This window comes from Aedes albopictus, chromosome 3, assembly GCF_035046485.1.
Source record: "Aedes albopictus strain Foshan chromosome 3, AalbF5, whole genome shotgun sequence".
Classification (NCBI taxonomy): domain Eukaryota; kingdom Metazoa; phylum Arthropoda; class Insecta; order Diptera; family Culicidae; genus Aedes; species Aedes albopictus.
The window spans coordinates 255548693-255562194 of record NC_085138.1 but is presented as its reverse complement, the minus strand read 5'-3'; the positions used below and the strand labels follow the sequence as shown (position 1 = coordinate 255562194).

General features: G+C 48.5%; 1 protein-coding gene across 1 annotated transcript; it reads right to left on the bottom strand.

Annotated features, from left to right (window-relative positions):
• Positions 1 to 3264: 3264 nt before the first annotated feature.
• On the bottom strand, positions 3265 to 6092 carry LOC115254683 (calpain-B-like). Its single transcript, XM_029852338.2, has 3 exons — positions 5776 to 6092; positions 4892 to 5578; positions 3265 to 4473 (listed from the first exon to the last, which is right to left on the bottom strand). Exons 1-3 carry the CDS (start codon positions 5851 to 5853, stop codon positions 3424 to 3426), a joined length of 1815 nt encoding a protein of 604 aa, XP_029708198.1. The 5' UTR covers positions 5854 to 6092; the 3' UTR covers positions 3265 to 3423.
• Positions 6093 to 13502: the final 7410 nt, after the last annotated feature.

Below are 13502 nucleotides of genomic sequence, written 5' to 3'. Positions count from 1 at the left end.
GGTAGTGAAGATTGGTTGGTACCTTGATTCCGGTGCCACCGATCATATGTTGAACGATTCCCGTTATTTCGTGTCGATGAAGCAACTGTCGCCTCCCGTCGAGATTGTCGTTGCTAACGGCCAGAAGCTAGAGGCGAAATATTGCGGGGACGTGGTGATGTACGTGACTATCGACGGCAGAACGAAGAAATGCGAGGCGAAGGACGTCTTGTATTTGCCCGGGTTTAGCTGTAATCTGTTCTCCGTCAAGCGAGCTACCAGATCCGGATTCCAGGTATGTTTCTCGGACGACCGAGCCCTGATCACCAAGGACGGAAGAGTTCAAGCGGTCGGCTGGCTCAAGGGTAAGCTATACGAACTAGATGTCTATTGTAAGAAGAGCGAAATGGGATCCGCCATGGTAACTGGCAAAGTATCACGGAACGCGGTTCTCTGGCATCAGCGGTACGGACACGTAGGGTGCGACAGCCTTCGGCAACTGGTGCGGCATGGTATGGTTGACGGTTTGATGCTGACGGAGTTCAACAGTGCCACGATTGTTTGTGAACCGTGCCTATCCGGGAAAATTGCGAAGCAACCATTCACTTCTAGCGAGGATAGGCGTTCCTCGCGTCCATTGGAGCTCGTCCACAGTGACGTGTGTGGGCCGATGACGCCGCATACGTGGGATGGAAAACGATTCTACGTTTCCTTCATAGATGACTTATCCCACTTCACGGTCATTTTCTTGATGTCCTCGAAGGACGAGGTCTTCGAACACTTCCGCGACTATGAGGCGCTTGTAACAGCACGGTTTGGAACGAGAATTTCCAGGCTGCGGACATACAATGGCGGCGAGTACGTCAGTAACCAGATGCGTACTTTCTGCCGGCAGAAGGGTATTTCGATGGAGACAACGATGCCATACACGCCACAGCAGAATGGCGTGTCGGAACGCATGAATCGGACCCTGATGGAGCGTGCTCGTGCTGTTTTGGCAGAAAGCGGATTCGGTAAAGAGATGTGGGGCGAGGCGGTCTACACGGCGGCGTACTTGTGCAACAGATGTCCAACCTCGGCGGTAGGGGAGAACAAGACCCCATACGAATTGTGGACCGGCCGTAGGCCGGATGTGGCGAAGCTAATGGTCTTCGGATGTGTCGCTCACACCCATATACCGAAGGAATTGCGGACGAAGCTTGATCCCAAAAGTAAAAGGCTGTACATGGTTGGCTACACCGTGAACGGGTACCGATTGTGGGACGACGAGAAGCAGAAGGTAGTTGTTGCCAGGGACGTGGTTTTCGACGAGGATTCTTTCTTCGGTGGCAGTCCGGATGGCAGACGGGCGCCAGACAACGTACCTACGAAACCAGTTGAAGTCGAGTTGCAGCGAAATCGTGATCGATCAGCGAATTTGAACGATGGTGATGAGGAATTCGGTTCCGTGCATGACGATGAGGAAGACCCGGTCGCTGCTGATGCGGAGGTTCCCGGAGTACCAGCAGAACCTGTTGCAAGGAGGAGTGGTCGAACACGAAGGGAGCCACAATGGTTCGATTGTTATGAGCTTGGATATGAGATGTCATGCGGCCTTGCGATGTGTGCAGAGAATTTCGTGGACAACGTACCGAATACTGTCGAGGAGCTGAAGAAGCGGAGTGATTGGCCAGAATGGGAAGCGGCAATAGCCTCGGAGATGGATGCATTGGCCCGCAACCAGACTTGGACCCTTTCGGAGTTACCACCAGGACGGAAAGCAATCGATAGTCGATGGGTGTTCAAGCTTAAGCACGGCGTTGAGGGAAGCGGTCGCCATAAGGCTAGACTGGTGGCCAGAGGTTTCTTCCAGCAAAAAGGATTTGACTACGAAGACACCTACTCGCCCGTAGTCAGGTTGACGACTCTGCGAATGGTGTTGGCAGTTGCAAACTTTGAAGGGATGCTTATACACCAGCTTGACGTTAAGACGGCTTTTCTAAATGGGAAATTGGACCAGGAGATCTACATGCGTCTGCCGAATGAATTTGAGACGAAGGGACTTGTGGCGAAATTGCAGCGTTCTTTATACGGCCTAAAGCAAGCCTCTCGGGCTTGGAACTCAAGGTTTCATGAGTTCGTCACCGGACTCGGATTCGTCCAGAGCAAAGCGGATAGTTGTCTCTACACGGCGGTGAAAAACGGAGAACTGGTGCTGCTGATAATATACGTTGATGATATCCTAATTGCGTGTCGTTCCTTGGAATTGATATCGACGTTGAAGGACGGACTGAAGCGGGAGTTTGAGATGACTGATCTCAATGAGGTGAAGACGTTTCTCGGACTATCGGTCGAGTACGACAGAGCGGCAGGTGTACTGAGCATCAGCCAGCAGCAATACTTGGAAAGCCTGCTGAACCGCTTCAATATGGGAGAATGTAAGCCAACACGGACGCCGATAGCAACCGGACTCAAGCTGACGAAGTGTACGGATAAGGCCGAGCAAACTGATAAGCCGTACCGGGAATTGATCGGCTGCTTAATGTATGCTACGACTACATCACGACCTGATTTGAGCGCTGCGGTAAACTACTTTAGTGGCTTCCAAAGTTGCGCTTCGGAGGAGCACTGGAGCCACCTTAAACGGGTTCTGCGCTATATCCGAGGCACACTGGGTGCGAAGCTGGTGTTTCGGCGAAGTGGTGAGTGTAAGCTGCTCCAAGGATACGTCGACGCGGATTGTGCCGAGGATGTTAGTGACCGTAGATCCACATCAGGCTTCCTGTTCTACGTATATGGATGCCTGGTATCCTGGGCGTCACGCAAACAGACATCGGTTGCGCTCTCTTCGGCAGAGGCCGAATACGTAGCGCTTAGCGTAGGAGCAACGGAGGCGATTTGGTTGAGAATGGTGTTGCAAGATCTACACAGGACTCTGGACGAACCAACTGACATTCTGGAGGACAATCAAGCTTGCATCCGAGTGGCTGAGGAGGAGAAGCCTACGAAACGGTTGAAACATGTGGATGTACGTTGGCATTTCATCAGAACCGAGATCCAGAGAGGCGTTATCAAGCTATCCTACGTTCCAACCAATCTTCAAGTAGCTGACATTATGACTAAGGCCCTACCAGGACCTCAGTTTGCGAACCTTCGGGACAAGCTCGGGCTGTCGGCTTGACGGGGGGTATTAAGAGTGTACTCAACCGTCACCCCTCTGTCGGGCCTACCTGGCCTACCATGGATGAACCATTACCCAATCGAGGAAAACATATCTGTCAAAATAAAAGATGAATAAAATGACTTTGTAAAACGTGCTTCTTTAATAACGACGTGTTTTCATATTTCGTCCTCAACTTTCCGCGGTAGTATTTTTGTTCGTTTTTCCGCTTGTCACTTGCCTGGGTTTCCGCGCTGCTCTGCAGTAATTAGTATATTCTTAGATTTCTATGATTTCAAACATTTTCACTGTTCAACTAGACTGAACATCTGCTGCCAGTTGTAACAATTTTCTGCCAGAATATCCAAGAACTGCTCAAAGTTAAGACTTCTACGGCGATCCCTTTGCATCTGAGCGATATGCTCAGTTAGTGCCCTCTGTATGGCGTGATGTTTGTGCGCTGATCGTATTATGTTCTTGTTGATAGAGAGCTTTACGGGTTTGCTTTGCGGATTGGAAAAGATTGGCCAATTTTTCTGTTTTCGTTTTTGAGGCTGGGATTCGACGAAGTATTCGGATATTATCACAGCCATGTCTGCGGTGTCGATTATTCCGAAGTGGTTCGCCAGCTCGAAGAACATCCGAACCATTGATTCCCAGGTGCCGGATCTTAGAAGCGAATGAGCAGGGTGGATAACTTCAAATCCATCTGTGGAATCCGACGGGGCACGTGGTTCGGTGAAGATTCTCAAGAGGAATGCTCCGTTCTGGTCTGGTTGTTTGGTGGTGGGAATGATGGTGTAGCTGCCAGGCGGGAGCTGTAATCGGGAGGTTACCTCACGTGCATTGGAGTAGATCGATTGGGCCACCGTTTTGTTTCTATGGGATAATACTTCGAATCCTATAACCAAACAGAGTACCATGCCCGTTCGTTGTTTCTGCATGAGAGATATTACTACTGAACACAGCCCGGCATCAGTATCTGGCTTAGATAGATCCATTTTGAATCTTGGATTCATGCCATACGAGTCTCTGTGGTCTTTGCAACCTCCTGCCGTAAGCCCGGATACCCAAATGCCTTCGTACGACAAGGTTCTCCAGTTCCGTTGACCTCGTTCGGGGTCTCTCAAGAGATCTGGTGCAGTGCTACAAAGCTCAACGCCATCGAATCTGCTCATGAATTGTTCGATGCATAACCAGTATCTCTTGGGATGATCTTCGATAGCCTCATCTTCTTCGGACCTGATCACTTGATCACCAAAATTCCCCAAGCAGACTAACCGGGAACCTGAGGACATTGTCTGCGTAATCGGATTAGTAATGCACGATCGATCTTCTCCATTTACTTTGTTATGCTGGCAAAAAAAACAATTCAATATTGGTTATAGCACAGATAACAGACGTTTATGCTTATATTGACAATGTGTGTAAAAATGCTCAACTGCCATTTTGTACGTAACGAGCAGCTGAAACACATGTGGCAATCATTTAGAGATGGCGCAGTGATCGATAGTCAGTGATCGCTTTCAAGGTTGCATGCACTACGCAATTTTACATTCAAGATTGTATTCGATCTTGAATGAAAGTGGATCTTTGAACTATTCTTGCATTCAAGTTAGATGTAATGTCGCAATCAGTTGAGTAGATGGCGGTAGTGAGCCAACGTATATCGTTTTGAACATTTACACAGGATTCTGCGAAAAATTTGTACTAGCATAAACATCTGTTATCTGTGGTTATAGGTTATTGAAAAAAGTCTAGGAAATTACTCACCAGACGAATTCCAGCGATCATAGATCCTCGTTGAAGCCCTTTTTCAATCAATGCGTAGAAATAGTCCGTCGATAACTTGCACTCCTTGAACCAGTAACACTGCGTTACGCCACCGGCGAAGTCTTGCATCGTTTCACTAATTGTAACCCCCTTGAGGGCATTGTACGACCCCAAGAACTTGGCGTAGGCCTTCTCCAGCAGTGAACACCACAGTTCGTTGGGACGCGCGGATCTTGTGAACAGCAGCTTTCCATCCAGCGTCGGTAGACGATCGTCGATCACTACATCAATCCAGCGACCGTAGTCCCAAAAGTGGAAGTGGAATATCCCAGCGTATTCTTCGTCGGCGAATGAGTTATCGTGCGGGACGGTTCGTTGGAATGATCGTTTGTTGGCGAAGAGATTCAGCATGGAAGTGATTAGGCTTCCACTGGGAAGGTATCCAGGATGGACGTCAAAATCGGAAGGCTCGTTAAGGACGACGAATTGTGGGTCGTCAACGATCTCTGAAGGTCGCAGCCATTTTAATTTCGATTTCGTGGACAACTTGTATCCTATCAGGGGTTGTTCCTCCACCTTGAAGTCCGGATCTTCAAAGAGAAGATTGTTCGCCAGACAGTGATCTCTCAGGTGATAGAACCTTTGTGCATGGGGATTTTGGTGAACTCGAGGAGAGTTGTAAGAGATCTGCGGAAGAAATTTTGTAACCAGTATGCTCTTAGGGTTAAATTTCTTTAAATTCAGTCAATGTGCAGCTCTGACACTTAAGTATTTGAACTAGATATCAAATCAAATAACTTGATCACAGCATATTTGTTTAACATTTGCTCGATAATTAATTATCACATTCTATTCAAACCATGTCTTCAGCGCGATATACTTACACCATCTTCGGTGAATTCTACCACAATGAATGGGCTCAACCTGGAACAGGAAGGACTGCAATCACAATCGCGATCCATCGATGTTCCAAATAATTATCAAGAATAAATTTCACTATCAAAACTACACTCTTTATGACGATCACAATCGTGCAACTACTCCGGGTAAATATAGAATGTACATACAATTGCGCGAATGGGCCATGCTGGACCCTTCTGCTATAGAGTCGACCAATGCAACTCGGCGATCATGGTGGATCCCCGAACATTTTCTTCGACATCGTTGGATAAATAAATTCAAACTGTGCTCGCACGTTCAGAGAGTAAACGCCAAGGCAAATTTGCTCTCCCTCTCTATATCATCGTTGATTGATTGGTTGGAGCTTGGATACAGAGCGCAGAACATCGCTTCTCACAGAGAAGTATGCTTCATGAAGTTGTGGAGGAATACAGTAGTGGTCAAAATGGTGGTACAAAATAGGTTAAATCTGTAATTCCAAATACTTTCTCTACGGCGCGGGAGATGCTGCCACAAAGGGCTCATAGTTCATATGTTAAAAACCTATCAAGTTGGGCGATAAGCGCACTCTCGCTCGTTGAAGATGAAGAATGCTTAAGGCCCGTTTAGGCTGTCTGATTTGTCGGTCTGATTTGAGTGACTGCTTGAAAGAAATGTATGAAATCGTAGAAAAGGTCACTCAAATCACTCATTTAGACCGAAAAATCAGCTAGTCTAAACGGGCCTTTAACGGGCTTTTAGTTATTAGTTATCCCACAGATACATTATATTTGGGGCGTAAGAGGTCGCCAACATATGTAACTTGCTAGCTCTCGGAGGGTACAAGGGTTAATTCTCGGAGGGTCGCTTATTGGGGCTTACCTTTCGCTTTATGGCTACGTTCATGAGGTGACAAATCACGTAGAGCAGGAACGGTATATAAGAAAAAACCTTCATGCAAATGTTGTACAAGGGTGAAGAAAACGTGTCAACACAACGCTAGGGGCGCTCCACCAAGCTCTACCGATCCCAAAGCGGCGAGGCTTGAAAGTCCCTTTTTGGACTCGAACAAAGCGGACAAATCAAAAGTGGTGAAAACACAATGAATCCAGGGCTATGCTTCTATAAATAATTGGCTACCGCTGGCTATTTCATAGTTTAACAAACATTTATTATAATGACGTCACAGTTTTGGGACATACCGTGCAATGGTGACTGGTGGGGCTTCATGGTCGTGTTGGTAGCTCGTTTCGTCGGCGGTGTGCCGATGCTCGGTGTCTCAGCAGGGTGCCGGACTGGCGTGCGGTCCTCGGGCCAGCAGCTTGCTGGCTTGATGCTCGGGGGCCGGCGGGGTGCCGGACCGTAGTGGTGATAGGGGGCCAGCGGGGTGCCGAGCCGAAGCAATGTTCTGGGACCAGCGGGGTGTCGGACCGTAGTGGTGATTTGGGGGCCAGCGGGGTGCCGAGCCGAAGCTATGCTCTGGGACCCGCGGGGTGCCGGACCGTAGTGGCGATTGGGGGCCAGCGGGGTGCCGAGCCGAAGGCTAGATCATTTGCCGGCTAGGGGCCGGACGGAGGCGTTGATGAAGTGGCCAGCGGGGTGCCGGACCGAAGGCTTGATCGTTAGCCGGCTAGGGGCCGGACGGAGGCGTTGATGAAGTGGCCAGCGGGGTGCCGGACCGAAGGCTTGATCGTTTGCCGGCTAGGGGCCGGACGGAGGCGTTGATGAAGTGGCCAGCGGGGTGCCGGACCGAAGGCTTGATCGTTTGCCGGCTAGGGGCCGGACGGAGGCGTTGATGAAGTGGCCAGCGGAGTGCCGGACCGAAGGCTTGATCGTTTGCCGGCTAGGGGCCGGACGGAGGCGTTGCTTGGGGGCCAGCTGCGCCGGGCGACGGAAGTCTTGAGGGCCAGGCGGTATGCCGGACAGCGGGAATCGATGGGTGCTTGCAGCGTGCCAGACGGAAACGTGCTTGGGGAACCAGCAGAGCCGGACGGAATCGTTCTTCGTGTGCAGCGGCTTGCCAGACGGAAGGAAGCTTGGAGACCAGCGGCACCGGACGGAATCGTGGCTAACCAATCCAGGGCGGGCCTCCGGAAACGGGTTGACCACGAGGCAGGTTCACTGCAGAGAGATGGCGGCTATTGTTCACTTTAGCAATGGCGCCGGCTGGGCTTCCATGCAATGGCGGCGTCTGGGTTACAATCCGGCAGCGTTTCGAATCAACCTCTTTGGTCGTTCCGGGCACTTCCGTTTCGTGGGTCAGCACTGCGAAAAAACACCAAAAAGAAAAAGGTCCTTCCCTTGGACCTGCCACCACGTTAGTCCCCCGTGACGTCAGTCTTCAATACCTTTTTGTTACCTTTTTCTTGCCTTGTTTCTTGCTAATACTCTTCCACTTATTTGTTTCACAAATTTACAAATTTTGCTTCGGTCTTCCACTACTACTAAAAATTTATAAAAAAACACAACACAAAATACATTAGTGAATTCACCACACGAGGTTCAATTTAACCTCACTATACTGTATTACTTTACACACGTCGCGCACTTACACTCCGGTTGAGGATCAGATTGCAAAAGAGAGCTTCTGATGGAGTTCAACAAGTTTTATAATTTGCCACCTTCTTTTTTGCGTTTGACAGCTATGCTTTTTTGCTGTGGTTGACATTGTTCCCTTACTCCGACAACATCTGTCAGTGGTTCGAAGCAAATAGGGCCGGGAGATATTTTGCCCATGTTCACACTGTCCAAATGAAAAGTCAACCCCACTGGGTAGCTGTTATGCGAATGGGTAGTTTTGGGGATTTTGGGTAGGATCTGGATTGATGGTGGAGCCAGCAAATTATTATTGAAACCAGGGGTTTCACTACCCCATCGTTCCTTCCTGAATGAAACGTCGTGAAATATACTTGGAAATACACACAATCTAAGCAATTAATCAAAATTCCATTTGATCAATGATAAAGTTTTTCGTATTTCCATTTTTGGCCATTTTCAAAACTTACGCTCTCCTCATTCTAAACGAGGACGAAAAAGTATTCAATCTAATATGACCAACACCACTGGGTATTGAGAACTGTCAATTTATCAACCCGGTTGTTTACCTATCGACGCGAGAATCATAGACGGTGCATGCGGGTCGTCAGTGTTTATCGCGGATTTAAAACGAAATTTCGCGAGTTTACCGGCGGTATTTGGGCCCAAAATCGTGTCCGGCGAAGGAACCCTCCGTAGCGCGCACAAAACAGCTAATCGAGTTCAATTTCCGGTTGTATTTCCTTTCGACGGTTCGGGGATCAGCTGTTAGAAGAGGATTCATTTGCAGAAGATGATTATGAGCAGTTTGCCAGGTACAAAATACAAAAGCAGTTATAAACAAGCTGGTTGAGTTTGACTCTTTTTCTTCATTACAATTTCAGGTGTAATTTCATTCGTTGCGTCCGGACGACTTTGTGAATGGTGAGTATCTAATCAAGTACAACGACTGATTTGAAGATCTCACTGGAACAAACTTTCTGTTTTAGGACTCCGGTTTCAAATCGCAAACCGAAAAGATCCCGATTGGCTTCCCAGACTCGTCGGCCAATTCATACGAGCTGGTGCCTACCCTTGCTAGGACGGTGCAAGGCACATATAATGCATCGAGCTTGGAATTATAAGCATCCGCCGCTGATGACTGACGGAAGTTACGTCTGTATACCCTCTGGCCCACTGTGTAGACCGGAGCAAACTGTTTGGAGCGGAGGTTATAGGTTTTAATATTTTTATCGTGTGCTTTTTTCAAATTATTTGTTACGAGAGAGTAAATACGTTCATCGATTTCCCTTTTCCTCTGCAACCTTTCCTCGTCGGACATTTGGTCCGTCTCCCTATCCATCCTATGCTCCTCTCCTGTACCAATTATTTCGTGTCCGAACAGTACTTTGTATGGGGAAAAACCAGTACTTGTATGGGGGGTCGTGTTTAGGCAAAATTCTATCTCGGACACCCTGGTGTCCCATAATTTTTGATTCTCCCGGACGTACGTTCTAACACACGAATTTATCGTTCGGTTTAGGCGCTCTACTGGGTTTGACTGGCTATGATGCCTTGCATTCTTCCAGTGCTGTATTTTGTATTTCAACAGTAATGCTTTAAAATCTGTTGAAAGAAATGTTGAAGCATTGTCAGTAATCATGAACTCCGGTGTCGAATATCGCCGGAACCAAGATTCCTCCAGAATTTTGGAGACTATCGAAGCAGAAATTTTCTTGACAGGGGTAAGTATGCACCATTTGGAAAACAAATCCATAATGACCAGCAAATGTGAGTTCCCTGTTTTACTGCGTGGGAGGGACTGTATGAAGTCCAATGCAATTATCTGAAAGGGTTTACAGGTAAGTCTCTGCTGGCCTGGCTCAGGAATTTGTGACCTGTTCGCGGGTTTGTTCTGTCTACACAGAGAACATTTCCTAACGTAGTTCCGTACATCTTCGTGCATTTTCGGCCAAAAATATTTCTTTTTAATCAACGCTAAAGTTTTTTCGGCTCCTAAATGTAGTCTATCATCATGTTCCTCAACTAAAATCCCCAAAACTACCCATTCGCATAACAGCTACCCAGTGGGGTTGACTTTTCATTTGGACAGTGTGAACATGGGCAAAATATCTCCCGGCCCTATTTGCTTCGAACCACTGACAGATGTTGTCGGAGTAAGGGAACAATGTCAACCACAGCAAAAAAGCATAGCTGTCAAACGCAAAAAAGAAGGTGGCAAATTATAAAACTTGTTGAACTCCATCAGAAGCTCTCTTTTGCAATCTGATCCTCAACCGGAGTGTAAGTGCGCGACGTGTGTAAAGTAATACAGTATAGTGAGGTTAAATTGAACCTCGTGTGGTGAATTCACTAATGTATTTTGTGTTGTGTTTTTTTATAAATTTTTAGTAGTAGTGGAAGACCGAAGCAAAATTTGTAAATTTGTGAAACAAATAAGTGGAAGAGTATTAGCAAGAAACAAGGCAAGAAAAAGGTAACAAAAAGGTATTGAAGACTGACGTCACGGGGGACTAACGTGGTGGCAGGTCCAAGGGAAGGACCTTTTTCTTTTTGGTGTTTTTTCGCAGTGCTGACCCACGAAACGGAAGTGCCCGGAACGACCAAAGAGGTTGATTCGAAACGCTGCCGGATTGTAACCCAGACGCCGCCATTGCATGGAAGCCCAGCCGGCGCCATTGCTAAAGTGAACAATAGCCGCCATCTCTCTGCAGTGAACCTGCCTCGTGGTCAACCCGTTTCCGGAGGCCCGCCCTGGATTGGTTAGCCACGATTCCGTCCGGTGCCGCTGGTCTCCAAGCTTCCTTCCGTCTGGCAAGCCGCTGCACACGAAGAACGATTCCGTCCGGCTCTGCTGGTTCCCCAAGCACGTTTCCGTCTGGCACGCTGCAAGCACCCATCGATTCCCGCTGTCCGGCATACCGCCTGGCCCTCAAGACTTCCGTCGCCCGGCGCAGCTGGCCCCCAAGCAACGCCTCCGTCCGGCCCCTAGCCGGCAAACGATCAAGCCTTCGGTCCGGCACTCCGCTGGCCACTTCATCAACGCCTCCGTCCGGCCCCTAGCCGGCAAACGATCAAGCCTTCGGTCCGGCACCCCGCTGGCCACTTCATCAACGCCTCCGTCCGGCCCCTAGCCGGCAAACGATCAAGCCTTCGGTCCGGCACCCCGCTGGCCACTTCATCAACGCCTCCGTCCGGCCCCTAGCCGGCTAACGATCAAGCCTTCGGTCCGGCACCCCGCTGGCCACTTCATCAACGCCTCCGTCCGGCCCCTAGCCGGCAAATGATCTAGCCTTCGGCTCGGCACCCCGCTGGCCCCCAATCGCCACTACGGTCCGGCACCCCGCGGGTCCCAGAGCATAGCTTCGGCTCGGCACCCCGCTGGCCCCCAAATCACCACTACGGTCCGACACCCCGCTGGTCCCAGAACATTGCTTCGGCTCGGCACCCCGCTGGCCCCCTATCACCACTACGGTCCGGCACCCCGCCGGCCCCCGAGCATCAAGCCAGCAAGCTGCTGGCCCGAGGACCGCACGCCAGTCCGGCACCCTGCTGAGACACCGAGCATCGGCACACCGCCGACGAAACGAGCTACCAACACGACCATGAAGCCCCACCAGTCACCATTGCACGGTATGTCCCAAAACTGTGACGTCATTATAATAAATGTTTGTTAAACTATGAAATAGCCAGCGGTAGCCAATTATTTATAGAAGCATAGCCCTGGATTCATTGTGTTTTCACCACTTTTGATTTGTCCGCTTTGTTCGAGTCCAAAAAGGGACTTTCAAGCCTCGCCGCTTTGGGATCGGTAGAGCTTGGTGGAGCGCCCCTAGCGTTGTGTTGACACGTTTTCTTCACCCTTGTACAACATTTGCATGAAGGTTTTTTCTTATATACCGTTCCTGCTCTACGTGATTTGTCACCTCATGAACGTAGCCATAAAGCGAAAGGTAAGCCCCAATAAGCGACCCTCCGAGAATTAACCCTTGTACCCTCCGAGAGCTAGCAAGTTACAATTGGCGCCCAACAAAAATATTTATTTGGTTTCCTTTCTACCCCAAGGGGGAAGGTAAAAACAGTTGAGCTGTTTCAAGGAGTATCTTCGTCCTCCAAACGAAGAACCTATTGAGTTTGAGAACTGTTAAAGTTAACAAAACGTTGGAAATGGATGTCGAATTTGATATGCTATACACAAATATGGCCGTTCATCACCTTGACCGCGAGGAGATTGAATACGAGCTTAAAATTCGCGGGCTTCCGTTCACGGAAACGGAAACACGTGCAGCGTTGATGAGACGTTTGAAAGAGAAGTTGAAAACCGAAAAGAATCGCATGAATATTGATTTGGATTTCGATAGATTGGATACGACAGTAGATGAAGAGATTAAACAAATCGATGCAAAAGTGAAACAAATTAAAGATTTCTTAACGAACAAAGTCCGTTTTGAGGGTATCCGGGAAAGCCTCAAAACGCGTTTGGCACACTTTTTCGCACGTGCCAAGCGACTACCGGAGAATACGGAAAGAGAAGACGATTACGCGGATATAGACGTGTTAGTTTCAAGTATTCGCGGCGCGTTCAATACACATTTTTCATTGTTTTCGGGTCAAAGAGATGTTATTGAACAACTGAACCAGTCCTTCGCAATGATGTTATCGGGAAACAGAAACGAGTCAGAGCCAAAGAAGGATAATGAAAAAGGATCAGCTGAAGAAGGATCGGATAATTCGCGAAGACGTAATTTGCAGTCAGCCGATAATCCGGTCGGTTACCCACAATTAGCAACAAATTATTTACCCATTATGATGCCTCCTTGGATGTTCGGGAATCCTCAAATATGGGCCGCACAGCAAATGATGCGTGCTGAATCTCTAGGTAGTTTTTCAAATTCTATGAACGCTCAGAAAGTTTCGGGACAGATCGAAGGATCGCGTAAAACTTCGGGAAAATCGTCGCGCCGTTCGAAACAAAAAGTTCAAAGTTCTAGTTCGGAAAAGGATACGTCTAGTACGGAAAACGGGTGGTCGTCGGAAGAGGTACGAAAGCCGTCGCGTGGTAAAAAGCGTAGTCATAAATCGGAAAAACGTAGGCCAGTTTCGGACTGGAAATTGAAATATGATGGGGCGGATAACGGACAAACTTTAATGAAATTTTTGAAAGAAGTGGAATTTTACGCAAAATCGGAGAATATGT

Bases quoted from the DNA above. Each gene is read 5' to 3' on its own strand.
- LOC115254683 (XM_029852338.2), bottom strand. From the start codon at position 5,853: ATGGATCGCGATTGTGATTGCAGTCCTTCCTGTTCCAGGTTGAGCCCA. The intron at 5,579-5,775 runs GTAAGTATATCG...TTTCTTCCGCAG, and splicing joins TAGAATTCACCGAAGATGGT to ATCTCTTACAACTCTCCTCG. The intron at 4,474-4,891 runs GTGAGTAATTTC...TTTTTTTGCCAG, and splicing joins TGATCGCTGGAATTCGTCTG to CATAACAAAGTAAATGGAGA.